We start from the raw sequence: 27,234 nt of genomic DNA, 5'->3' as shown, positions 1-27,234 counted from the left end.
GAAATCTGCTGGATTCCGTAGGTAATGTGAATCTGACTCAGAAAGGACACATTGGGAGAATAAGCATTTTTGCCACTGGTGACAACACATTTAATTGCTTCTACCCAGAACTGGACCTCTGGATGGCACTTCCTCCCAGGATGCCAAAAACAAATCCATCTCCCCCCAACCTGGCAGGCACCGAGCTCAATGATCTACACCCTCACCTCAATCAGCAGCACCAAACACAATCATTCAAACTGAGGGTATCACTGGGGGATCTGTTTCACGCAGGCTGGCCAGAGCTCTGCCAATATCAGGTATTTTAGGAGTTTTCAAATAAGGACGGCAGGGCGCCATCAGAAGAACGCGAGGCAGATGAAACAAAAGGATAAAGGAGCAAAGATGAAGGCCTCCGAGCAACAAGAGAGACATTAGAGAGTCGACGTAATTGGTTGCTCATTATTGCTAATATGAGCCAAACGCTCCACCTGGCTTCGCAAGGTTTGTGAAATGGCAGAAACGAGAAGGAAGCAGACAGGAGAGGAAACAACCTCGAAGGTTCACACGCTGCTGCTGCTGCTGCCTGGAAATCAGCTGCAGTCGGTGTGAAAGCCCTCACGGTGGGCTGGGAAATTAGTGCGGCACAGATTTGGTGAAATTCTGCGCCTGCTGGGAGCTTTAATGTTGGAACGGCAGAAAGTAAAAACCCTGAAAGGATCCTGGTGGTTGGAATCAGCCCGACTTTCTTTCTTTCTTTCTTTCTTCGGAGCAAAACAGAAAAGCTTCAAATTGACGTTAATAAACCGGATGAATCGCTTCTGGGAACGGGGAAACATTTTGAGTTGTTTTCTAAACTTGATGCTGCATAAAATTCATGCATTTGCATTTGATTTCAAGTGGAGTCGAGGCATTTTGAGTCTAAAACAGAGAAAAACTTTCAAGAAAATTCAAAATGGAAAAGGTTTGTCTGTCTAGCATGTTGCTGTTTTGCCCTCGACATCAGCGAGCATGTGCAGCGTGACAGTGACAGTCAAAAGACCCCCCCCCCCCCGCACACACACACACACACACACACCACCACCACCACCATCACCACCCAAGCAGGGCTCCAAGTCTCACTGAAAATGATTGAATGCAAATTAAAAAAATGTTTCATCTCCAAACAACCGAAGCTCTCAGATTTCAAAGCGCCTCGCCAACACCTACAGCTTTTCACTGCTTTAATTGAATTAGAAAGATCTTTGTGTGTGTGTGTGTGTGTGTGTGTGTGTGTGTGTGCGCGCGTGCATGCATGCGTGTGGACAGTCATTAGATTTGCCTCTACATACAGTATGTGTGTGTGTGCGTGTGCGTGTGAGAGAGAGACAGAGAGAAAGAGAGAGCGAGGGAACAGTAAGTCAAGTGGAGCGGAAAGGAGAGGGGTTTGCAGAAGGGGGCTCCCATAGACACAGCTGATGAAGGGCTTCATTGTGTTTCTAACACCCCCCCCCCACACACACACACACACACACACACACACCACACACACACACACACACCCACCCCCACATCGCCAGCAGAAAACGTCAGCCTTCACATCCCTTCAGTGATTCATCTGTTGAGCCCAAACCCGCTCAAACCCGCCTCGACAAGTGAAGAAGGTGGATTTCAAACACGCAAACATGCTGCTAATAGCTCGTCTCCAACACGCCAAACACATTTGTGCAGCTCACTCCGGCAGCAGGAGGCAACAGCCCAGCTGCGTAAAGCTGATGCTTGAACGCATCACTTCCATCATGTGACACCGCAAAAAGAACGTTAAGACTCGCACCTTCCAAATCCGGGCGACGGGAGAGAATCTACTTCAGTGGCGTCCGATTTCCTCCGGTTCTTTTCATCTTTCTTGTTCTTTTCTTCTTCCTGCGTCTCCGCTTTGCAGCGCAGGCTCCAAGCTGCGCTCCTCCTGTTTGCACGCGGACCGCCGAACCCGTCACACGGATCAGATTCGGAGAGACAGAAAAAAAAAGCGAAAGCGGTTTCTGAGGGAAAAGCTGCTGAAAGGTGTGATTGATGGGTGTCGCTGGGATGGAGGGTCCTGAGTGTTACTCCGGCACAGATCTCCTGTTTGTCGAACTCCTCCGCCGCTCAGACGTTGTCCAGCAGGAGCGCTGCTGAATGACACCACAGGGTTTGCAGAGATTTCCCACTTTTCTTCTTCCTCCCCCTCCTCCCCTTCCTCTTCTTTTATTGTGACAACACGGACCACCCCGCCCACAACGCGAGATTGCAAATAGATTATAGGTATTCCTCCTTTTTCTCTTCAATAAACACTGTTTTAGCGCGATCCTCTGTGCGCACCACGCTGCTGCGGCGGCGGCGTTCCATGAAAGGGCAGGAACATTTGGTGGCGCCCAAGTGACTGCTCAAAGAAAATCAGCTGCCTTTTAAAGTCGGATGAACGAATGGAGCCCGAGGTAGAGGCTGCCCATTCTTTAATTGGTGTGGGTTACAGAATAAGATGGAGGTTTCCGTTTTAGGCGACGGCCTCCGTGCGGTTCCGATAACGCGGATTGAGGTTCTGAAGCAGCTAGCGACTCATTTCCAGAGCTCTGGCACATGCAAGGAGAAGAGGAAGAAAGCTGCGGGATTTGAAGGAGCTGGTGGGTTCCTCGTTGTCAGAGATGTTCAGGCATCACCGACGGCAGCAGTTAGAAGCTCTCACGACGCTCCAGACTGAGTTACTGTACATGAAACACTGGGATGGTTTACAGCCGCGCACTGGCGCGTCAGCCCCTCAAGTCAACCATCTTTTTTCCCACTTTATGGTCACAGATGCTGTTTGAAAATTCCCTAAATTGACAGAGGCGCGCATGGAGGTCCTCTCCATGTGCCGTCTGCTCCGCTTTCGTGCGACGCGCTTCCAATTTCATTCTTAAAGCGCCACCTGGCGCACGTTTGAGGCCACTGCAGATGCTCCATGGGGATCTATAAAGTTCTGCGGAAGAAATTGGATCACACGCTCGCGCGCGTTGACACACTCACACACGCATGCACGCACGCACGGGTGCGCACAGACCGAGCCACCGCTCACTGATTACTGCGGATCATCCCGCGGGTAATTCGCCCTCGCTCGTTTGAATCACTTTTCTTTATATGTTTATCATTACTACGCTGATTGCCCTTATTGATTCATCAGTCTAATCAGTCGCGAGCGCTGTCGTCGTGTTATGAATGGATGTTGCACGCGGAGGGCTCACGTGCCTGACTCTGGCGCCTAAGCTGCGAGCATGAGGCTAGCATGCTAACTCAGGGCTTCTTGCAGAAAACATCAGAGGCTGTAACATGTTTACTTACAGGACGAACACCAGCACCTAATCATAGTGCAACGACGACTGGTTGGCCAGTTTTGTAACGTTGCAGCTATTTTTTGGCAAAGTGGCATCAACGTTGCTTCCCAGAAAATGCTTTTTTAGAGGCTCCTTTTTCCTTCTTTCCTTAAAAGGTGCACATAGAAGCTCTTCTCAATGGCACCAGGAGTTCTAGAAAACCTTTCCTGGTCACTCTGCACAGCCATTAAGCAGAATCCACCAGCAATCCGCTTGGCTCTTTGAGACACACAGTCCTTTTTCCATGCGATATTAAATCTCCACATTTTGGACATACAATACATAAATGGGTTCTATAGGGCTATATACTTTCAGCAAGCCCACCCCATCTCTGGAAAAAAAAAAGGTCTACAGGCTTTTACTTCCTTGAAATAAATACTGAAGTTTGAAAATAGAAAAATCCACTTAGAGTTAAGGTCATATAAATCGTGAGCACATTTATTCCATGGCCGTTCCCTCTAAAGAAACACTATGGTCAGACTGAGGAACACTTATACAACCAAGGAGAACACTGACAACCAGTTAAAGGTTCAAAGTATGTAAAGCCTCTGCATCCTCCTCACAAATTCAATTCCATTTTATTAACATTCTTAAAAATCAAAGAGCAGTTAATCGTCACAGTTAAACTCTATATCAGCTAAATGAAAATCTCAGCAGGATCAAAGGAGAATCAAAGGCAAGACAACTGTTGTGTGTGTGCCTACGCACAAATCCTTTATTATCTTTGTCCTTGTCGCTGCTGGTACGACAAGGCTGTACCTGCAACCCAGTCAGGGTCCACAGCACCATCTCCATCAGGATGGCACAGATATGCGTGAGGTCACAGGCCTGTATTTTCTGAGGTGTGGGGACATAGCAGGAGATGGGCCATCATATGCTGGGAGCTGGGCAGGGCTGTGGAAGGGCATCAGACCAGCAGCAGGACCAGTGTCTGCTGCTGTGCCGAGGAGACTCGGGAGGAGCTCCGGCAGAATGCTGCAAAGTGACCTTCAGTTGGTGACCGGTGTGCAATGTTCTGACCAGAAACACTGATCTTGGAGGACATAAACGTCCATCTCCGAGCCAACAGATCTCATCAGGTGTTTGAGGCGTTCACCGGCCATTTGGGAACCATTTTGTCCTCAACATCAGTAGAGGTCACTCAGACGTCCTCAGGTGTTGGACAATTGTGGCACTTTTAGGACAGTGGGTCCGATTCTGACAGTGTGGAGTCACAGGTGGCAGCAACGCTTCGATGGGGCGAGTTTGGTTCTTTCGGTCTCTGACGGAACGTCAGGGTCGCCTGGCGGGTTTCCGTTATGCTGCGAAAAGAAAGGAGAGAATGTTAATGAAAATCTGCACGTGGTCATGGGGTGTCCTCCCAGACAGCTGGACAGAAAGACCTTTTGGCAAGCTTGTTGATCCTCACCGAGACCATCTTTCCCTGCGAGGGTTGGGATGTACAGAGGATCCAAAAGCTGCTTTAGAAAACACAAATCGTGTGAAGCACCGACGGCTCCGTCTCCACGGAGGGCGGACCACCACCCGTTACTGGCACAGCCCTTTCAGTTCTGGACAAGGGGAGGCCTCGGCGGGGGTCTTTCTCAGCTCCCACCTCCCACCAGTGAAGAAGGCTGCTGTGGGAAAACAGTTTGCACTGGGAGAGTTACCTCCCAGCTCAAGTGTTGCATCTTTCGCCATCTGGCGAGAGATAACGCGCCATTAAAAACGACTACGACTTCAAAAGACAGGACGTAAAGTGGATAAACAAGTAAAGGAAGCGCTGGTTGCATCGCGGTGCAGAGAATTCAGTCCTCACGCTCCTCGTGCACTAAAAAATTACCACTGCGCAGCTTCCATGCAATTCTTTGATGCTATCAAAGCTCCCGCCCAACGCCAAGATGGAGCAGGTTACTGGAAGGACCTGCACACACACACACACACACACACACCACACACACACACACAGGAACTCTTGTTTCAGCTGTAATTGGTGCAGCACCTGTTTGGAACAGCTCTTAGCCCAGTACGATGATCCAGGACCGTCAGGGTGGAACCTGAGATCCAGCCGGTGGAGGGGGAGGAGCGCCTGACTCTGTTTGCTGGTTTTAATTCTCATTTTTACCGCAGACCCTGATGCTGTTGGGGCTCATTTCGTCAGGCCAAGCAGTTTGCATCTCCATGGCAACCTCGGCTGTTCAGACTGAAGGAAGGTTTTCGAGCTTTTTTACTCCCCCCTGAATATTTATTTTCTTAGTGGGCATACATTTGTCAGTGCTTAGCCACATCTATTGAATTTAGAAGAAAGGAAAGATCAAAATATTAATTTCTAGACTTTGAGTTTGAGGCAGCGTGGTGTGTTCAAGTACAGTCCGTACATGCGGGTGCTCCCATACAACTACACTAACATCTACCTCTGGCTTATATTTTAAAACATATTTATGTCTCTCATTGTTTTTTTTAAACTCTATATTACTTCTAGATTGTTGGTATAAATGATATTTTATTGTTTATCAGGAACTGAATAAAACACGTGCTGAATATTGTTGAAAAAGAGAAACCAACGTGAGTCGGTGTTTTATTTAGTCCAGGCTGTGCAACATTGATGAGCACATTTGTGGATCAACCCTGAGATATTGCATCATTTCTGCGTGGGTCGTCCTGATTTTCCCGGCAGCTTGTTTACTCATCTATAATGGATAAATTTAAGGGATTATTTCCTCCAACAACAGGGTTGATGTTTCCAGAAAGGTTCCTTTACCAAGAACAGAGTGAAAAGAAGCAGAATTGTGTTTTTCCCAGAAACCTTCACTTCCTCAGTGAGGTGCCAGGAGAAAAACTATTAGCCAGGTGGAGCTAATGTTGCTTCTTTCGGTATAATTTCTGTTATATTTGACTTTTTAATCTCACCCATCGATTTAATCCCTGTGTTCTATAAAAATGTACATAATTGCTCATATAATAATCCTCAATTTTATAGTTTTAGGCACTCGCAGTAGCAGTTCTAGGTGCTAGCAGATATTTATATGATAACATATAATGATATAATAAATTATACATTTTTGCAGACATTTCTACAAATGTGCTTACATTTCAAGTCTTTGACTCACTGAAAATTCTCTTTATTCAGATTTGTATGGACCTCTTATTGGGAAACTTTGTTTGCATCTGTAATCTGTCAGATATTTACCGGGAATTCACACATGACGGTGGGAAAAAACGACCTTCGATCTAACAAATGACAGAATGTCAGCGCCTCCGTCTGCGCCTGCACGTCTCTGTAAAGCACAGAGGGATTAGAAACAGAAGGAAAGATAATCAGAGAGATGAAACAGTTGCAGGAAAGCTCGCCGGTGTCACAGATCATCACAAACACACACACACACACACACACGTTCCTGCGTGGTTGAGGAAGTGGAGGTGGGGACTGGACGGGGGCTCTGAGGCTCAGGACGGAGCTGCAGACATCTGGGCTTTGGGCCAGTCGGCTGTCTGGAATGGTCGCTCTTCTCTGGCAGCGCTGCAGCTCCCCACAAAAGTCAGTGCGGATGGCGCCGACGCCATCGGTGCTGCGTTACCACCGCCGCGTCCCTGCAGACGTGTGGTTGGTCAGTTTGCTGCTGAATCAGCAAGTTAATGTGCAGCTTTTCACCAACACAGCACAGCGCCGCCATCGTCTGGTTCGGCTCTCGAGACGTTTGTCGTGCCAATGGAATCCGAGGCCGCGCTGCTGCGTCTGACGGCTCCGGATGAGCGTTGACAGTTGGGAGCGGAGCGTGGTGAGATCTCTGTCTGCACCATCCAGACTGCAACGCCGCTTATGTCACAGAAGAATGTCCACCGTTATCGGCGTCAAACTTCAGCGATTTCAGGACGTTTGCGTCACAGACGTCGAACACAGACGTCCCCGGCAGACGGTGGACAGATTGTGTTGCCACGGGTGAAACGTCTGGATTTGGTAAGGAAATGTAACAAAAATAAAAGAGCATTGAAATAGTTTTCACAAGATGTTCACAGATGTTTGAGACATTTGTCAAACAGTGAGGTGAGCAAAAATAAAGCTGAACATTTAACAAGGGGGCATCTTTAAATGAAACAGGACAGAGCCAAGGACTGAACCCTGTGGAACTCCATGTGACATTTTAGCAGAAAAAGAGATCAAATCTGTTACTAGCTTAGCAATATGAGCTAACAAAGAAAGAGCCTGCGATGGTTCCTGGTGGATCATTACACACTAATATTAACAGTTAAGCTTTTGGCCGGCGTGTAGCACAAGTGCTAAGAAGCTGTTAGGCAGCTATGTCGGGATAAGATCTAAGAGCAAAACTAACTGACTGTAATAAGAAATGTTTGAAACTGTTTGCTAAAGGTCAGTCGGACAGAACATTCTGCCTGGTCTCCAAGCTTCCCTTGCCGAAGGATGAATCGTAACAGTTGAGGGCAGAGGCTAATTAATTCTCTCCCTCGTAAGTGACTGTATCATTAAAAAGTTCATAAAAGTGTTACTAGCCGGCGTTTACGGCAACGCGGGACTCGGTTGCACCGTGACTCCTTGAACCCAAAGTTGCAGCAGGATATTGTGTTGCGAGGAGTCGATGTCATTCTGCAGATTTTTACGCTTTGAGCGAAACATTAAGCGAAAGCTTTATTGTTAAATATGGCGGTTCTGATTCTGTGCTAGCTTAGCATTAGCATGAACTCCCACCCTAAAGAAGGTTCTGGTAAAGATGAATTGCCACTTCTGCCCTGGGAGATTTTTTTTATTTATTTTTTACTTCCTTCCTTCTCACAGTCTCCCAGTTTACGTAGGATGAGATTGTCGGATTCCATACATTGTTTGACTCTAATCCAATTCAGAGACGTGTTTCCAACCGGAGCCAACCGGAATCATTGTTACACACCGAGCCTGGAAAAAGCCTCCAAACCGCCTCTATTAAACGTGGCAGGGCGGACGAGCGGCGTTCAGCTTTAATCCCCAGCAGTCGGAACGCAACCACAATGGCTTTCAGAGCAAAGGAACCTGAAACGTGTGGGAGAAGAAGATGAAAACTGTTTGTTCAATGGGATTATCGATGGCCGGCAACAGCTTCTTTTTTTTTAAAAAAATCCCTTTGAGGTTATATTAGCAGAACACACAAAGATTTAGCAACATGCCAGAAGGCAGATGTCTGCACAGGAGCATCCCATAAATGCACAGTTGTGGGGCACAAAGGAGTTTGGATCGGACTCGTATGTCGTTCTGAACATTTCAGCTTAGCTTAATTACTTTTGCTGTTGATACTCTGCAGCGTTGGGTCAAAGCCGACGTGGCTTCAGAGCCGCGGCGCTGAGGAGAACTTCCTTTTGGTTTGGAGGATTAACGTTGACTGTGACAGATAATTCCAGAAAGGTTCTGGAAACTGGGGAGGTAAAGCGAGAATATAAGCACGTAAGCGGCTCTGTAGCGCGATGGCGGCGCGCCCGAGCCGCATCTGAATGTGACCTTTCAGCTGGTCGAAAATGTCTCCTCCCTGTTTACCTTCCTGATGTGGGACCCGACGCTGTTTATCTTCTGCGCTGCAGCGTTGTTTCTGGAGGGCTGAAAAGAGCAAACGGAGGCTGGGCGTCATTCCCAACCCTCCAATTACTTCCTTGTCTCCTCCTTCCTTGGATTCTAATTCCATACATCTTTTGTGACCTTTCTTTCGGGTGTGGCAGCCGTCAAACCGTCCGTGCGAGCCCGTCTCTGATAGAGGGGTGGAGGTTATTACCAGGAGTTGTCTGGGAGATCCCCCACAAAGGCAAAGCCTAAACCGATCACTGGAGCGGGCTTAATTACCGAGCGGGTCTAATTGGCCCCTTGTATGAGCTGTGATTAAAGCAGAATGTGACACTCCGAGCCAGACTTCCTGTGCTGTCTGCCCTTTGTGTCACTCCCATTAACCTTTACGCACCACCTTCTTCTCTGCCTTTTTTATGTTCAATTACAGACAGCATTGAAACGAGCACGGCTGCGGTGGCTGGAGGTGCACAGGTGAGCGCCGCCGCCGGGCCTTTGTTCCGCTTTCCAAACAGGAAAATGATTCTCAGCTTCATCAAGACGATTTCAACTGAGACTCTGGATGCTGCCGGACTCCCAGACGCCCCGACAACAGGATAAAAACCTACATTATTCTCCTTCATGGCTATTAAACTGTTCCAACAGAGGAGCGGGGCCACCACATTTGAGTCTGTCACCTGACCTCAACTTTGGTGGACTAACACGCGTCGTTGCTGGATGTGAACCCGTGGCTAAAACATTTTCTCTGGAAGGATGTGAAACGGGAGCCGGCCTGGGTGGCGTGAACGCCTGCACCGCGTTCGTCCTTTAGGAGATTTTGAGCAGATATTGTCAGCGTCTACCATTAATCAAAGTGCCTAAACGCATTCGCAGAAGCCCCCCCGGTTAATTGGACCACGGCTGCGGCATAAGCGCTGCCATGACTTATTCAGCAGGCAGGTAGAACGCCCCCCCCCCCACCTGCCGGGTGGATGGATGGCTCGCCGCTGCACCCCTTTATCCCTCAGATGTATCTCAGGGAGTATTTACAAGATGGGTGACAAAAGGAGGAAGAATACAGTCGGATCAACTCCGTCTTTAAACCTGTAAAAGGACAGGAACAGATGCTGACTGGGCAAAAGCGGATCAGCAGTTTCAAGTAGTAAAGGAGACAAATCTGGAGAGCTCTGCTGCCCTCCCGGCGGTTTCGGTCCTTGATATTAATTGGACAAGTTGGAAGAGAAGTTTTGCCTGTTTTCAGTCTGGGGGGGGGGGGGGACGCCGGTGGGACGTTAAAGGTCACGCTGCGGTTCAAGCATATAGAGAAAAAAGAATTATTGCTTTTATTTTGCACAAGTAAAATCATTTCTCAGGACCCGTTTGGGTCCCAGCTCTGCTCGGCCACTGACCTGCGTCCGGAGCTTTTCCTCTCCTCAGAATGGGAGATTTGAAAGGTTCTATCACTATTATGACCAAATGGGGGTCCACAAGGTCAGAAAGGTCATGTTGTGCAGAGGTTGCCAAGAGCTGTGAAGATCCACTGAAAACTGAAAGAATGTTTGTAGTTTTGGGAACATTTAAACTTCATGTTTGGGATGTTCAGAGCATTTGGAATCCATCTTAGAGGTGAATGGGACACTTTGTCTGATATCTTAAAGCATGCTCCGATTTCAGTGCTTGGATTTATTTCCCAGCGAGGCGACATGAAATATCTGCGAGGCGACGGCTCGGGCTAGCGCAGAGAGACGACCTATACATCAACTTTAGGATCCTCCCCTCTCTGCCGGAGCTGGATTCAGTGCTCCTGGCACGCCATTACCCTCAGATAACCATGCTTAAATAGTTAATGCAGCTGTAGCCCCCCCCCCTGCATTTTAAATGTGCCCATCCATCTCCCCCAGACTCTCGCGGGTGGCACCGCCACAGTCCATCCTCAGGAACTCTAATCATTCATCAATAGACAGCTACCTGACACCTCCTCACATAGGACACCAAACACCGATGTGGGAGAGGCCCGAGACGGACATCCTGGTGTCAGAGACTGGATCTGTCCGCCGATATTAGCCCAGACGTCCCTCTGAGATTTCCCAGTTACAGTTAACAGCTGGATCAGAGTTGCTCTCTTACCTGTTCTGAGTGCTTCTTTGCAGGCTGATGAGAAGGTTTTTGTGCTCAGCTTCCAGCATTTCTTTATTGAAATGTTTGGATGTTGAACCCAAAACCTTTGGAAACAGAATCGGCTCACTTCTGCCAACATAATCCCCACATCAAGGGATTGGTTTTTTTAAATGTCATTTCTGTGTAAAAGAATGTGTTCAACACATTTTGTTCAGTATTTCGTCTCACTGTTAGACATTTTCCAAAATTGTGGCCTCGTTTATTTTTAGCCAAATCACTGCAGGCGGCGAGGGTGATGGTATTTGTAAAATGTCACCATCTGCCCATTTTCTAATTACAGATTCTGTGTACCGCGGTCGACAAGGTGAACGCACCCAGTGGCTTTCTCTGGGCTGCAGACATCACTCACTCATCGGTAAGTGACTCAGCTCAGCAGCACCTGTTTCCATCAAGGAAGAGTTTGTTAACCTTTAATCCCTGACTGTTGGGCTGCCTTCTCGGTTTGTTCGAGTGGCGATCACGTCGCCCCTCTGCAGAGAGAATGTGCTCTCCTTCCCCAAAGGAAATTTAAAAAAAGGCTGTGATAAAACCGCCCACAGATCAGCTCAATAAGTAATCGGCACAGATGCAGCCTGGGATGGCTCCTTTTCTCCGGGGATCGCAGCTGTCAGACGAGAGGTGACAGGTCCAAAACGGGCAGGCGGGCCCCATCCCTTTTGATCAATCAGGTAGGACAGGGAGGGGCAGCGTGAATCCTAAAGCTCCAGATGCACCAAGGTGACCAAGATGACTCATCTGGTGTCCCACACACTCATCTGTTAGTGTCACGCCGTCTTCACCTCCTCTTCTTTAGTTGGATTTAGCCCCGACGAGGCTGAGATGAATTAAGTGGCAACTTAATTCAGCCACACTTGATTGTCATTTCTGGAGGCCAGATTTGAAATCCTCCTGCAGTGTGAGGAGGATGTGATGATTCCAATGTTACGAGTGAAGCTGTGACTGTGATGATCGTTCATCCTCTCAACGTTTGACAATGTGACGCAAATTCACTGCTCTTCTATTTTTTTATGCTATTTTCTCTCCCAGGAAAGCAGCCCAGGGAAAGTGCTTTGTTTCAGTTTGTATAGCATTTGCTCTACAGATTATTGACGGCAGCAAAGGTCTCTTTGTTGCGTTGCCAGTACTGCATGTTCAATCATCGTTAGTCTATTTCACGGAAATACACGCATACACAAAAAACATATGTATATAGATGGCTATTCGACAAAATGACTAACATGGGGGGGGGGGGGGGATCAAATCTGTGCATTGTACGTCAAGCAAAAGATGCATCTCACATTTCTGGAACGTCATGTGAAACTGCCGCCTGTGTTCTGTTGCCTGGAGCCATCTTTAACGACCAGACTTCAGGTAAAATAAATTGCAAAGCCATTTAATGTTCATTTCAGCATCAACAAACGCGCATGTCGAGAGAGAAAGAGAGAGAGAGAGAAAGAGAGAGAGAGAGAAACCTGCCAAAATCGGGGAAGGGGAAAAAAATCTATCGGTAACGATTATTTCATTTTCTGATGTAGTAACCAGATTTCCTCACAAGGTGGCAACATTTCACCAAAATTGCGTTGGCGGGGTGAAATGGTGTGTTGTTGCCCTCTAGTGGCAAAAGGCGAACAACGTTTTAAATTTCCAGAAATTCTGCAGATTTGTTGATAGTCTACTAGTCTGAACTAGTCTTTTTGTTTTACAGGATATAAAGCCACTTTTCTGCAGTGTGGCAACAACACATCTGGCAAGTCGTTGCTGCTAAAACACTTTCAGTTTTTATTTTATAGATTTAAAAAAAAAAAAAATTCAGGGGGGTCAAGAGCATGTGAGAAGCAAAATTGGAAGTAAAGGTCATGATTAAAATAATTAAAAATTAATAAATGCAGCAACAGCATTACCAATAAATTTAAGAGGAACACTAAATATCAGCATAAAACAATAAAAATGCAAATGAAACTGAAAGAAAAAGAATAACAAGAACAAATGTCACTTAAAGAACAGATTATTTGTTCATCTTTAGTTTGCCTTTATTGCATTGATGTTTTATGACTCAAATTCTTTGACAGGCTGTTTCTGTTTCTGTTCTGCTGAATGTCGTCTGTTCAATGCAGAGCTGGAAGGTGAGGGGCTTTCCTGGCTCGTCTCTGTGTGAGTCAAGGCCACATATTTCCCCACAAACCAACAAAACATCCGCTACATTGACTAACATTAAACATTCATATTGTCATGATGCTTAAAACAGTGGACTGTAGCCTAAGGGAGTGCTGCTGTGACGTGACCCTGACCTCTGACCTTTAGGTGAGTTCAGCAAATAAGTTTTTGGTGAATTTATTGGGATTTTTTTTCCCTCAGACACATACGAGCAACTTTGAATCACACTTTCTTTGATGTTTTCATTGAAACGTCTTCAAACAAAAATTAGCATTATTTTTGAGGAAAATTGAGAGAATCGTGATTTCCAACCCGTATCTGAATACTCACTCGAGCCTAAAGGAGCTTTCGTTCTCGGCGATGGCAGCAGGACTGGCTCCAGATCTGCATCGACACTTGTTTTCATCAACAAACCCAGCAAAGTGAAAATGGAACCGAGCGAGCCGTCGCTAAAGGAGCTGTTCAAACGGGACTGTTTTCACCCTCAGAATTGCACAGGCTTGAGTCAGAGGATGAGTGATGCACCGCTGGACCTCGGTCCAAAAATACCAGGATGTGGACTTGGAAATGGAGAGTGGCGCCCTGACTCAGTGACCGGCGCTGGGAGGTGAAATGAGGTAGTAAAAGTTGTGCGTACTCCCCTTCTCTCTGGAGGATGGCATAAATACAGCTCTGTGTTCACTAAACAAGCAGCACGTGTTACTTCCTGTGTTTGTGTGAGTCAGATACTACTCATGAGTGAACTGAATCAGCCGGGCCCCATCCCCCCGCCCACTAACCTCCATCCGCACCCTCGCAAAAGTATAAAACACCCACACACATATTCCCATCTCCGCCCACCTCGCCTTTCAACTGCTCCTACACTTTTCCTTCCCTCCCTGTGGATTTTTTTTTCCCTCCGTCCCTCCTTCACCCCCCCCTCCCCAATCTCTTTACAGGGCTGAAGAGGAGCAGGGGGGAGGAGCTGGCCTGGGTGGGTGGGTGGGTGTAAGTGGCATGTGTGTATGAGTGTGTTAGTCATGTCCAGGCTCATCAAGGGCCAACAGCGGCCCACAAGCAGGGGGAAACCCGGGCGCAGGCTGGAACAGGACGCTGTGTCCACATCTGTTGGCCGGTTCGGCTGCGGCGCTTTTGTGGTTCGCTAAAAATGGAACGAGCTGCAGAGGGATGAAGGGCCGAGACACAGGAGCCCGTGAGGGGGGGGGGGGTGGGGGGGAAAGGGCAGAAGGACATAGGTGGGGGGAAGGGTGAGCATGCCAAAGTGGGCCAGGACCCCCACCCCGCCCCACCCAGTGGATAATAGGATTCCGTCTGTCTGTCCTGAGCTGCTGCAGAGTTCCCAAAACGGCAGACGTCTCTGATGGGTCTGAGTCTCCCTGATTAGATCCGATCAGGCCGCCCATTCACAGGGCAGTGGGAGACTCATTAAAACCCAAATACATGAGTACTGATCAGGAATGGGCTCACATCGCATGATTCTGATAAGAGAACATCTTTATCCTGTCGAACTGTTTTGACCAAAAGAGTGAAAACTCAGAAATAATGTAAAATATAATCTTAAAAACTCAACCCTCTCTCTTGTGCAGCTTTTTCGTGATTATCCTGCAACGTGTCCGATCCCATCTTTGATCTGCAGGTGTTGCTAGTGGTGGTGAGTACGCCTCACACACGTATGCGCCCACACACACACACCCCCCCCCACACACACACACACGAGCGGACCTACTTGTCCGTCTCCATCCACACTGTGAGGGGCCGGGTGCATGGCGGACATGTATGAGGCGGTGGGGGAAGGGGGCTGAAGTAGTTGTGGAAGATAGAGAGGAAGGAAGTGAATAGAGTGAGAAATGGCGGGGGGATTGGGGGGATTGGGGGTGGGGGTGGCATGCAAGGCAAGCACATGCTGAGCAGAACATAGCACTCATTGAGAAAAGCGCTCCCTCCATTCATGCCCCATCCATTTGCCTTTTTAACACGCACCCTCCTCCTCACGTAGGCAACAGTTGATCTGTCTGCTCTGCACCGGGAAGCTTTACTCTCTTTATCATGTCCTCATCTGGGATCAGCCATGAGGAACACACACACACACACCACACACACACACACCCCCCCCACACACACACACGAGCGGACCTACTTGTCCGTCTCCATCCACACTGTGAGGGGCCGGGTGCATGGCGGACATGTATGAGGCGGTGGGGGAAGGGGGCTGAAGTAGTTGTGGAAGATAGAGAGGAAGGAAGTGAATAGAGTGAGAAATGGCGGGGGGATTGGGGGGATTGGGGGTGGGGGTGGCATGCAAGGCAAGCACATGCTGAGCAGAACATAGCACTCATTGAGAAAAGCGCTCCCTCCATTCATGCCCCATCCATTTGCCTTTTTAACACGCACCCTCCTCCTCACGTAGGCAACAGTTGATCTGTCTGCTCTGCACCGGGAAGCTTTACTCTCTTTATCATGTCCTCATCTGGGATCAGCCATGAGGAACACACACACACACACACACACACACACACACACACACACACACACACACACACACACACACAGAGACACAGAGGCAGCAGCACAGGAGCTGTTTCTGGGCTCTGGGAGCCGTCGGCGCCGCTCCGCTCGCCTGGGCTGCAGATGCAGGACATCTCCAGTGTGAGAGCAGTTGCAGGGTGGGTTTGATGGGAGCACCTTTACACGACTGTCCTCCGTACACAGACGTCTCACGCACGTGACGGATCAACACCGAGCGATTAATGGCTTTTCTGAGATTTCAATTGAAGTTAAAGCAGCAACTGTGCTGCTTGACGTTTGTGCAGGAAACAGGGAGCAAAAGTTTTGCTTTGTGACATCTGAAGTCATCAGACGTCATCCAATATGTTTGCAGCCGTCTGTTCAATCCGGCGTTTCCTCACATAAAGGCAAGAAGATGGCGACAGAATTGTGGAGAATAACAGAAGCTGTAAATCCAAAAGGGAAAAACACAGATTGAAGTTCATTCGTGTTAGCGATCAGGGGGAAAAACCCAATCCTGATTACTCTTAGAATAAGAACTAACCCAACCCGAAGGAGCAAATAGTTTGGAACTCAACGATTCTCGAGGACTTTCTGTCGCCGTGATTTCAGAGGCAGAGAGAAGAGAGGGACCAAATTTAATTAAGAGAAAATTCCAGACGGCAGCAGAAAACACAGTTTAAAAAAGGAAACCTGTACCTGTTTCTGTGTGATATTAAATTAAAAAAGGCTGCAGAAATCCTGAAGAAAGAAAGAAAGAAAGAAGAAAGAAAGAAAGAAAGAAAGAAAGAAAGATTTATTTGTTTCATTTGTTTCAAGCAACATTTTGTGCACAAAATTAGAGTTTTTCTTCTCAATCTCTCCATATATATATATATATATACTGTGTGTGTGTGTGTGTATATATATATATATATATATATATTGTGTGTATATATACTGTATACTGTATATATATATGATTTTTTTTAAAAAGGTCATCCCATATTAAAGCAGCATAAATGAGCAGTGACTTATTGATCACTTTTCTTTTTCTTTCTGTGCTTGTTGCTCGCTCCGTTTCTGCTCAGTCCTGACGGCTGTGAGACGTTTAGGGACCAGATAACTGGGTGTGTTTGTGGAAAAGGCGCCGTGTGTTGACACTGGCAGAGGTCAGAGTTCATTCATCAACCCTCCGGAGAGAATGCGGTCTGTCCTGTTGACCGAGCACGCGCGTACGTGCGTGTATGTATACGATCCAAACTCTTGTTTCCCCCCCGTTGCATCTGTGTGTTTATGGAACTTTTCTATTCCTATGTATGTATATATGTGTGTGTGTGTATTTTTTATTTTTTTCTTCCTGTGATTAAAGCTAAAGGGTGAGCGGGGATCCAGGGGCAGATATGGGGGGGTTGAGTCCCTCCAGATCCGTTGGTGGCCCATTTATCATATCTCCGCCCTCCAGTGTTTCGGCTCCCATGAGGGCGGCTCTTTAAATTGCCCTCAAACTGCTCCTCGCTGGCGCCTTTTTGCTCTCATTCTGCAGGAGACAACGCAGGCGGCCGAATTGAGGAGGACGCGGGCAAAACTTCTCAACACGCTGGTAAATAATTCAAAAAGAGCTCTGTCGAAATTCTGCGCGCTTCGGTTTCCAATCCTGTTTTTTTAAAAGGCTGCATGAGCTGGGATTTGGAAGGGGCGGGCTTGTGTGTTGTCTGACGAATAAAAGCTGTAGCCTATAGATCGGCGCAAGGCTTTTAACCGGGTGCAACCAGCCAGGCTTAAAGGAAACATTTGGTCTTAAAACTAGAGCAGAGGTTAGAGCCGAGCCGCGGAGGTAAGTGCGCAGACATGAGAGGAAGAATGCCCATGTGACAGCGTGAAAGTTTGCATGCACCGTGGCCGATTTGCGATGCATTTTCCAGAGCAGAAGCTCCGGCGGGGGGAGGAGGAGGAGGCGGAGTGGGGGGGCTTGCATGCTTTAAATGAAGCCCCTCTTTTGTTGCTCCGGCCTGGGCTCTCGCAACCGCCTCTGCTGCTGCCCGTGAACCCGTCAACCTCGCTCGCTTCCATTTTCTTTTTTTTCTGTTTGTGTTTTTTTTTTTTTTTCCTGTATTCTTCTGCGAGGGTGCATGCGTCCGTGCATGGTCTGCTTAGCCCGAACACCCCGCTGAAGACACACGGGCTATTGTGTGCGCGTCGACGGGGCTCTGGCCGGTGTGCGAAACGCGCTATGTCATAATTCTATGCGTCTGTGTCACGTTTGGCTCCAGCAGACGGCAGAAACGGGCCCCTGAGCGCGGCTGTATCCGGTAGCGGCGTTTTAGCCGCTGTGCGCGGCCTGGAGACCGCCTACGGAGTCCTGGCTGTGTCATGCGCGCCGGCGTCGCGTCAATCCTCCGTCGCCTAACGGAGCGCCGAGGTGACAGGAATAGAGCTGCAAACAAACGCGGATTAATGCAGTCAAACCCGCAGCCGGTGCGCGGCCACCTCAGCCCGTTGCGGTTTCCGTCGCGGTCAGCGAGTTTAACTGCCGGAGTGATTTATTTCTTCTTTCCTTTTGCCTGCCTCTGTGTGTGTGCATGTGTGTGTGTGTCTGTGTGTGTGCGGGGGAGCTCTGATTCGTTTACATCCTGACTAGTGCGACTTGTTTTCCAGGTCTGAGGTGGAGGAAAAAAGATAAGCAAACATGAGTGACAAGGGGACCGTCTCACCGAAGGAGAAGGAGGCAACAGAGAAGAGGGGGCGTGGAAGACCGCGCAAGCAGACCGAGGAGAAAACCTCTGACGTAAGTCGGGGCAAATTCTAGGTTTTTTTTTTGGGGGGGGGGGTGCATGCCCTCGACCTGCCTGCTCGCGATTCCGAACAAGAAAAGTGCTTCTGTGAGCAGCAGCAGCCCCGAGGTGGGGAGGCAGAGGCCCGTGATGCCCACGCAGGTATTATCACAGGTAGAGGATCCGGGATCCACGTGACCACCAGCTCAGGCCTTATCAGCGCTCAGGCGGTAACTCGAGAACTTCCTGTGTGTCTCAAGAGTTTGTAAGCAACCTGTAACCTTACACCTTTAAACCGGCTCCAACCCCCCCTCTTCAGGACCCACCTCTACTCATCATGTAATGGATGAGTGGAAGCGCAGAATGGCCCATAAAGCCGTCACTCCGCTCCGGATTTTGGGATTGAGTTCCCCGGTTGCTACGAGCCACCGTTTCTGCCAATGTAATGGCAGACGGCGGCGGCGGTTGCGGAGGCACATTCTGTCGGTTTGATTCCTTGGACAGTTGGGTTGACGCAACAGTTGGAGGGCGGCGACCTGCGGCTTGGACCACCTGTCGGCCTCTAAAGTGCCCGTGCGCCATGCTGACCTTGATAAAGAGCTTTGTCTGCTGCCTGTATCAATGACCACATTATGCTGAACAAAGCCCGTAACCCTCTTAATGGAGAAATCCAGCCGTTGTTGTCGGAGTCAGACTTTAATAATCTAATAACCAAACAATTTCATCCTTCTGATCAGGAACCCAGCGGGTCCCCGACTCCAAAGAGGCCCAGAGGACGACCGAAGGGCAGCAAGAACAAGACGAGCAGCAAGAGCAAAGTAAGTGGACGTCGCCGTTTCCACTTTTTGTCCCCGTACTTGTTGATCCACGTTCCTACAGCAGCTATCCTGCGTCCTGTTGCTCGCCACGACACTTGCTTCCTCCCCTGGGGGGGTCAGAAATAGGATGACTTTTGACGTCTTGTCATTGAAAAAAGCCTATTTGTATTGTGCTGCTTTTTTTTTGTTTTGTTTTTTGAAGCGCCGTTTGCTCTGCACTTCCTGTCCTCGCGCTTCCTGTGGCTGCTCGTGCACAGCGTGGTGCAGGTGCAGAGGCCGCAAGGCTGTTTCCAAGCTGACACTGAGCGCCCCTCCCACCCTTACCCGGCACACAGCCCCAGTTCTTCTCTGGCTGGCGTTTCCATAGCAACAGCTGATTTTTCTCACCCCGGCCTGGCGGCTCCCCTGCGCGCTCTGCCTCTGCCGCTCTGCACTGATCGGCTGAGGGAAGCTTACGTAGATGGATGATATAGGACAGAGCGGGGGAGGCCGGGCCGCGGACGGTTTGTCTCCTCTCGGTTCCACCAGCTGTCTCTGAGTCTTGGACCAGGTGGCCAGCGAACTGGAGTGCCCCTGTGTGTGGTTCCTGTTGGCCTTCCAGATAATGGCCAATGAACCCGATGCCCTCATCTATCTGTCTCATTAAAGTTGTGCTGCTGCCACCTGCAGACAGACACGGGGACAGCACCGTGCGCCTCTGTAGCGTTTCCTCTCTTTTTAGGCGGTTCGGTGCTCATCAGCCGGTGTTTCTTTAACCTCGTGCTGTTTTCCTCCAGCAGAAGGCTGCGGCGGCCCCGTCCGGAGGTGGGAAACGCAGAGGAAGACCCAAGAAGGAGGTAAGCTCTCCACCTTCCCCTCCCTCTCCGGTTGAATTATGATTGGCACCCGCGTCCGCTAGGTGAAATTGAATTTCCCCCATTTCTCTTGCCCCCCCGAGATGACTCACGTTTACTCACTGCTGCTATATTGGCGCTCTTGTGCCGACTGGAGTAAAACCGGAGCCAACGAAATGTCACTCTGAAAATGCAACAGAATTGAGTCGGTTTTCAGATTCCTTTAAGAGTAATGAGGTGTTTTTAAAGCCGCCACCGCACGCCTCTTTTTTAACCTGCAGACGTGAGCTGTCGGGCCGCGCACGGCCAGTCAAAATAAAGCCGGGGTGACCGGCGGAAGAAAGCTGCGGTCGTGTAGTAACATTCTCTCATGTGCGGGAGCGGTTAGCGCCGACTGAACCGAGCCTGGCTCGAATTAGTCAGAGGAAGGGACTGACCCGGAGTTACCCCGCTAACTATCCCTCTTGTTGTTTTATGAATGAACATCTTGGGCCGTGCTGGGAGCGTGCCGAGGAATGGCAAAGGCAGGATGCCTCACGGTGACTCACCGCTCCTATGAATCACTTTTCACTACAGATGGCTCACCACTCCCCCCCCCCACCCCTCCCCCGGGTTGTCCTCGGGCTGCAGACGCTTTGAGGGATTTTTCACTGACATTTTTTAATTTTTTTTTTTAAATTGTGCTGTTTGTTTTGTTTTCCCGCATTGGCACGCCTGCTTATATAAATCCTGCTGAGACGTGAATCACAGGCGGGCGCCGCTGCGCGTTGATGCCACTTGAAAGGCATTTTCCTCGTGGGTGTAGCTGAAATTTGACCGACCTTCTTTTTTTTTTTCCCCTCCTTTCTGTCCCTACGTGTCACAGGAGAAGGAAGAAACGGCATCGCAGCAATCATCGGAAGAGGAGGAAGAAGAGGACCAGTAATTCACGACGCATGCTACCTCACTCGACATTTACTGACTTACTGTTCAACCAGAACTGGGCCGTGTCTCCAAAACCAGTGCCACCACATGACCACTGTCCACAGCCGAGCCCTCCTTTGCAGAATCACAAACCGGTAAACGAAGGGGCGCCAACGCAGTACAACTCTCATGCAGCAGCACTGGATAGAACCAAGGACCTTGCTCAAGCGTAGATCTATGAATTACACTAAAGGTAAACGGACCTTGTGGTGTCGACGTCGTCACGAGTCTTTTATACTGGACAAAAGGTGCGCTCAAAGGAACCTGGATGTTTTGCTTTCTCCCCCCCTCCTCCACTTAAAGATCACTCATAGGATTCTTCTGCTTAATGTTTATTTGTTGTACCTGCATCTGAGATGGTAGGACATAGGTTTTCTCATGTTTTGTACTGGACAAAGGTGAATCTTGCCTATACTTTTCTTTTTATGTGGTCATGTGAAGTGGTTTAACTATCCTCTGCAGTGTAACGTAGATGGAGTGGAACTTCAGCGTTTAGAACGACAATAGGTAGACGCCCACCCCCAGGACGATCTCTCCCAGCATCCCTCTTCTCCCCGTAGGACAGCGTAGATCTACTTACGGTTCTGGAACGTCCTCCGGAGGGACCGCGCCCCGTTAACGTACAGAGCGTGCTGCTTTTCCTTCTCCTGGAATGTTTTTATTTTTCTGTTTAAATGGCAGAGTTCTAGGCTGAAAGCATCTGTGTCGTTTCTTCAGGGAGCTTTTCCAAACGTCTTTCGTAAGCGTAGTCGTCTCCAGGCGCGCGCCCAATCACATCGCAGGTGTTGGACGAGAGGTTTGATTGTAACGGGGGATAGACGGCGGCACTTCTATCCCACAGGGCTGAACTTTCTAACGCCACCCTAGTTCTCATCGTCTCACCTAGCTTCTTCCCCCTTCATCCATTAGCGCATTTATATACTTAGTCTTTTGGAAGATGTGTCGTATATTCTGCTACAGGAAAGATGATACAATATTTTGTGTTTCAAGTGTCAGGGAACTCGCAGTCACAGTCCATTTAACTGGGTTTAGTTTCCACACCTAAGCTGCTACAACCTCGGTTACAGAACCCGGAGAACTGCAAGCAGGCGCCACAAAAGGCCTGAAAGTTCATACCTCACTCAACGGCTTACTTTACTTGCATTTAACAGTTTCTTTTTTTTCTGTTTTTAAATGTAACTTCTAGCATGAGTTGGCGAGCTGTCTTTATTACAAAGTTCGTTTTGTTTTTCTTTTTGGAAACCCGACTGTAATGCGGTGCGTCGGGTCGGGGGGGGTCGCGGCCGCCCGCCGCGCGTCCCGAGGGCCCGGCGCACCAGGACTTGCAGACGGACCACGTTCGACGTGCGAAGTCAGGGAGAGCCGTCATCTTGACAACTGCGTTCGCTGACTGTGGTAGATTTAGCAAGTGTGTTTTTAATCCTCTGAGAAAGAATTCTTCTGGTGCACTGAAATATTGGTTTGGTTTTTTTTTCATGGACAAGTGTTGTGTGTTTGTGATCGACTGGGCGCTCTTTACACTTAACTGTTCTGTTCTGCCTCAGTGTGTTTGGCACACACAGCCCACTTTAGCCATATGTGTACAACAGTTTGTTTTTTCTTCCTTAAACATCCTCTGGACGGTCATTTTATCAATCAACATCTTGCGTCATCGATTCATTTATACTGTAATCTGAACAGGATGGGATCATTCTTTTTAATGTTCACCGTATATATATGTACAATGTCTATATTTCTATGGTGCCCGACAACAATTTGTATCAAAAACTGTCAATAAAGATTTTCTTTGTCACTTCCTGTGTCGCTTGTGTAGCTTCTGATCCACCGCGACACGCACACAGCAGGAACGTACACGTTGGACGTTTTCAACAAGCGACCTACAAACTGAAATCAGCAACGTTTCACATCAGAAGTCTGAATCCACACAACCCAGAGGCAGCCTCGGAGGTTCAGCAGGTGTTTGACCAGTGCAAATTTCATAAATCATAAAACCTGAAAGGAGCTTGTTTAAGGTGCGTTCAGGTGGGAAGGACCCACCCAGTAACTGGTTCTGTAACGAGACGTCAAACCTGGTTAAAATCAAGTCCGAGTGTGGAGGTTTTTCCCCTCTCGGCTGCTCTGCGTTCTGTTTCGTTTACATTCACAAATGTACGGCAAGCGGAAGTCAGGAAAGGCTGCAATTCATCAAGGGAGGGGGAAAAAAAAATTCCAGAGGTTTCCTGAGTGCTCGATACAGTCAGACCTATGGTATTCATGCGAGCAGACTCTTCATGTCGAGGTAAATCACGGCTGGTGCCAGGCCTCGCAGCCAGGACATTTTTAGGGCACGAGTCACTTCGGATGAAAGGAGGATATTTACTTTCCTATCTGATATTTCATGCCATTGATAAGAGTCACAGGATTTGGTTCAACCACAAAAAGATGTGGAGCGTGTGGCAGCTGGCTCAACCCTTAAAAAGCGTGCGCGCCTTTTTTGACTCGCTGAATTTCCAATTATTTGAACATCTCGAGGCAGGAATCTGTCGTGTTTTAGTCAACACGAGAGAGCTTCCACCAGATTGAATCATTTTACCTGGAGAATGTGGAGCTGGGGTCCTGAACGTGAGCAGCAGATGAAACGCTAGGTTTTAGCTTCAGATGCTCTCCACCCTTCTCACCCTCGGGTCAAGGAAACAAAACACCTGAACAAATACCCTGCAGGTCTCGATTAGGCACACGGGATTGGCATCAGAAAACCACAGGTGAACAGTAACACTGCAACCATACAGCAGGCAAAGACAAACGGCAACATAAAAGACAGCTTCAGAAACGATTAACGGCAGTGGCGGGTCGGCTCCGCACCGAAAGCGCGATATGCTCTGGGCAACTACTATCATACAGCCACATCTTTCCCGAGGAGAGGCCGCCGCTGTTGATAACTTCCAGCCCAGCCATGCACAATCTGAGGAGGTAGAAACGACAAGTGTAAATGTAACTGAATGTAACTCACTCCATAAAGATGCTGCTTTGGCACACCGGGGAGTATACGCATGCCTTTGTGGTTTGCTGTTGTGATTTTTAAAATGTCAGGTTGGGATTTGGAGCGCAGCAACTGTCTAATGAGCTGGGACGGTTCAGTAAATGGAATAAGCAATGGAACCCTGATTTACGCTGCCCCCTAGTGTTCGATGCGACCTAGTGCAGCCCTTTTGACAGGAATTGCCCAATAGTAGTGTAATTGTATAAAAGGAAAATTGTTTCAATATGAATATGTTTTTAGGTGGTACAAGCACTCTAAACTGTAGTCTTTGCAATGATGAGTAGTACAAACTGCTGTTACTCACAGTGAGAGTAGAATTCAATTTCTTTTTATAAAATATGTAGCTGATCTCATAATAAGAACCAATACTAGGTATCATCTATTATTAGTGTGGAAAAGCAAGTGCTGCAACCTTTAGGCTACCACAGCTAACAACAATGCCCATGTTATGGTTTGGTCTCAATGAAGAGAAGGAAGTGACTTTCAACTGAAAAATTGCTGCGTGGTTAGTCCTACTGTTGCGACACTGTACATCCACTAAAAGACCACTAAATAATTACACAATGAGGAAAATGACAGCAGGCGTGACCTTCTGTTGAATTTAACTGTAGCTGAAGCAAATGCGTCAAACCTTCGGAGTCCTGAAAAAAGCCTAAAGAAATATTGTCGTACCCTTGTGTCCTCTTCTCTCCATAACATTTCTTGCTCGGCTTCATTGAGTTCCTCTGAGGGATCATAGGAGTAAACTGGCAAAAGCTGATGGCGAAGTCTGTCAATTCTGAGAAACCACATGAAACATTTGAATTAGCCCGTGGCCGGTCAGTACAACACAACCTGACGTGGCTGCACATCGTACCTCTTTTTCTTACGGATGTACATGATCTGAAACAGAAAGAGATGATGAACGATCACGTCGATCCCAGCGGGCTTTACCGTGAGCGTGTCATACAAACTTACCACCGCCACAACTATCCCAATAATAGTGAAGAGGAAAAATGGGACCAGTACATAGCCGACTGCCACGTCTCCATCTGGGACGGCAGGAGGTGGAGTGGTGCTGTTCATTGCATATGATAAAAGATTAAAAGGTAGGAACTCTGTGGGGCCCTCACAGGCAGGAGAGCCGCTCCACACACACACTGTGCAGCTGCTTTCTCTCCGCTTGTTTGTGCTTCATCCTTGCAATTCATGTGACTTCCACATGGTCTCGCCGCCCTCCCTAATCAGCGAGAAATCTGAGGGAAGGCCAAAAGACAAGAGGTTACAGTCGCATAAGGTGATAAAACAACACAAGCTGCCGCACAAAGTTGATTATCTTCTGTGTGGTTATTCCTCATCTTCATATTGTGAGAGGTTATTGTATTAATAGGAAATATTAACCATTCCCCTGGTTGTATTTCGAGTCAAACTGTAGTAATAGGCATGCAAAAATGCGGTCCTAAATACGCTGGATGTTTTGATAGAAATGGAGCTCCTGTCATTATTGCCACATTTCAAAAGGTCAACATGAAGCTGCAATACTAGCGGATAAACGTAGCTAACGTCGCTGTAGCTGCGCTCGTGATGACACAGTTACGGACATTTTGTTTCGCCAACATGCGGACACATTTTCTCAACCTGCGGAAGAGCGTCCACAGACCTGATCCTCCGTTTCCAATCAACGGGAATAAACCGCCGATCGCTGCGGGATTCGTGAAGCGTCCTTTTCAATTAGCGCTGTGTTGTTGTTCTGCGCGTTTTCCGGAACAACTATCGCACTTCCTGTTTACAAAATAAAAGCACAAGCATCGCAAATAAAAGATTAAACGCGAACCCTATTTCTACGTGTTGATATAAGTTTGCTTCTTTCATTATAACGCCTCTGAGTGGTCAAAATAACACCAACATAGTGTTTTTTAAATATATATATATTTAACCAAAAATGTTCTACAGTCACTGCTCCTGATTATTACCAGCGTGCGAGTTTTCTTTTATAGATGCATTATCAGTAATTTACTGCACATATCCTCAGTTGTTGTGTTTGTGTTCAATCCCTGTTTTAAAAACTAAACTTATTTTACTGATTTAGAGCTAAGGAGCATATAATATAATAAAATAATAGTATTTTCCACACCTTGTGTATGCAATGGCATTCTATTGCCACTAAATGTCAGTATATACCTTTGGGTTCGCAAGGACAGGATGACTTGTGAAATTAACGCTGCATATTTAGTTAATAGCAACATGTATATTTGTTCATGGAGTATAGAACATTCTGGGGTTATATCGAAACGCACAAGGCACAGTGAAGCCCATCACATAGTCAGTAAATGTTTAAAAATGTTGTTTAAAACGTCTGTGTAGATTCTCAATCATCCAGGTCATTGTATCCAAGGTAGTTTTCTATGTCAACTGGACTGGGTTTCTTCTCTTGAAGACGTTTCGCCTTCTCTCCAGAAGGCTTCTTCAGTTCTGAAATCGCTGGGGAGAGAGCTTGAAAATATATATATTGTTAAAAACCTAATTTAAATCCGAAAAGTCGTTATACAGAAAGAATAATGTGCTACACACAGTCTGGAGTAAATGCGTTTTAATTGCGCTTCACTACAAGAACCCAAAAATGTTCATATAAATCTGCATTTCGACATTTGCTCCTTTACAACCGCAACCACCCAAAAGAACAGAGAGATCCTTGTCGTGTTGACACATAATCTCAGTCTGGCAGATTGATTTTCTCCACTCAGAACTATTTGTAGAACATCTCACATCTCAGATGTTTGTTGATAACGTTTTCGATTTCATTCAATATAAAAAGCAAAGGAGATTATAGAGAGTTGGTTGGTAACATACACTGTTTATTCAAATCGATAAAGAGGCCAAGGGCTTGTGCTCATACATAAACTGTAACCGTTTTTAAAAAAAATCAGTTTCAGTTTAAAGGCAATTAATCACATTAAAAACGAAGACAAATGGTGTATAAGGGACTTTTCAAGAAACCTACAGGTCTGTGAGCCACGTTTAATTTTATATTCAGAATCTGATGCCATTTACTCGCCTGAAATGACGTATTTCGTTTTTAAGCGTGCAAAAGCATCGCAAATGTTAATATAATGTGGTGCGTTATATGCCTTTACGACACAATCACGTGTCTTCGAGCACGTGTCCGACCTGATCTTTGCGTCTCCCACCTCAGGACTGTTCGGTCACTA

At 47.7% G+C, this 27,234-nt stretch overlaps 3 protein-coding genes across 13 annotated transcripts in view; 1 reads left to right on the top strand and 2 right to left on the bottom strand.

Moving 5' to 3' along the window:
• grm4 (glutamate receptor, metabotropic 4) overlaps nucleotides 1–2,848 on the bottom strand; it is a 107,502-nt gene extending 104,654 nt beyond the window's left edge. Inside the window, exon 1 of the mRNA XM_057041664.1 lies at nucleotides 1,793–2,848. The gene's annotated coding sequence lies outside the window, so the exon portion shown is untranslated. The remainder of the gene's footprint in view (nucleotides 1–1,792) is intronic.
• Nucleotides 2,849–7,269: 4,421 nt separating this feature from the next.
• Nucleotides 7,270–22,819, top strand: hmga1a (high mobility group AT-hook 1a). 11 transcript variants are annotated; one of them, XR_008951662.1, is made up of 8 exons: nucleotides 7,270–7,284; nucleotides 11,303–11,377; nucleotides 14,742–14,806; nucleotides 17,186–17,242; nucleotides 18,298–18,427; nucleotides 19,151–19,231; nucleotides 20,008–20,067; nucleotides 20,930–22,819. XR_008951662.1 is itself a non-coding variant. In XM_057040507.1 (5 exons), exons 2-5 carry the CDS (start codon nucleotides 18,329–18,331, stop codon nucleotides 20,250–20,252), a joined length of 324 nt encoding a protein of 107 aa, XP_056896487.1. In that variant the 5' UTR covers nucleotides 16,750–17,242; nucleotides 18,298–18,328; the 3' UTR covers nucleotides 20,253–20,923. The 11 variants fall into 11 exon arrangements, 10 of the variants coding, with proteins under 10 accessions (XP_056896487.1, XP_056896490.1, XP_056896485.1 ...); XM_057040507.1 differs by lacking the exons at nucleotides 7,270–7,284; nucleotides 11,303–11,377; nucleotides 14,742–14,806; nucleotides 20,930–22,819 and adding an exon at nucleotides 20,169–20,923 and having other exon boundaries at nucleotides 16,750–17,242; XM_057040510.1 differs by lacking the exons at nucleotides 7,270–7,284; nucleotides 11,303–11,377; nucleotides 14,742–14,806; nucleotides 17,186–17,242; nucleotides 20,930–22,819 and adding exons at nucleotides 17,316–17,476; nucleotides 20,169–20,923 and having other exon boundaries at nucleotides 20,011–20,067.
• On the bottom strand, nucleotides 22,710–25,821 carry smim29 (small integral membrane protein 29). Its single transcript, XM_057040515.1, has 5 exons — nucleotides 25,686–25,821; nucleotides 25,004–25,281; nucleotides 24,903–24,928; nucleotides 24,719–24,824; nucleotides 22,710–23,968 (listed from the first exon to the last, which is right to left on the bottom strand). The coding sequence occupies exons 2-5, from the start codon at nucleotides 25,109–25,111 to the stop codon at nucleotides 23,900–23,902; spliced, it is 309 nt and encodes a 102-aa protein (XP_056896495.1). The 5' UTR covers nucleotides 25,112–25,281; nucleotides 25,686–25,821; the 3' UTR covers nucleotides 22,710–23,899.
• Between the last annotated feature and the right edge of the window lie 1,413 nt (nucleotides 25,822–27,234).

The sequence above is a fragment of the Takifugu flavidus genome, chromosome 8 (genome assembly GCF_003711565.1).
Source record: "Takifugu flavidus isolate HTHZ2018 chromosome 8, ASM371156v2, whole genome shotgun sequence".
Classification (NCBI taxonomy): domain Eukaryota; kingdom Metazoa; phylum Chordata; class Actinopteri; order Tetraodontiformes; family Tetraodontidae; genus Takifugu; species Takifugu flavidus.
Note: the sequence above shows the minus strand (reverse complement) of the source record. Positions and strands in the feature narration are given on the sequence as shown.

Bases quoted from the DNA above. Each gene is read 5' to 3' on its own strand.
- hmga1a (XM_057040507.1), top strand. From the start codon at position 18,329: ATGAGTGACAAGGGGACCGTCTCACCGAAGGAGAAGGAGGCAACAGAG. The intron at 18,428-19,150 runs GTAAGTCGGGGC...CCTTCTGATCAG, and splicing joins CCGAGGAGAAAACCTCTGAC to GAACCCAGCGGGTCCCCGAC. The intron at 19,232-20,007 runs GTAAGTGGACGT...GTTTTCCTCCAG, and splicing joins AGACGAGCAGCAAGAGCAAA to CAGAAGGCTGCGGCGGCCCC.
- smim29 (XM_057040515.1), bottom strand. From the start codon at position 25,111: ATGAACAGCACCACTCCACCTCCTGCCGTCCCAGATGGAGACGTGGCA. The intron at 24,825-24,902 runs GTACGATGTGCA...GTGGTTTCTCAG, and splicing joins TACATCCGTAAGAAAAAGAG to AATTGACAGACTTCGCCATC. The intron at 23,969-24,718 runs GTACGACAATAT...CTACCTCCTCAG, and splicing joins GGAGAGAAGAGGACACAAGG to ATTGTGCATGGCTGGGCTGG.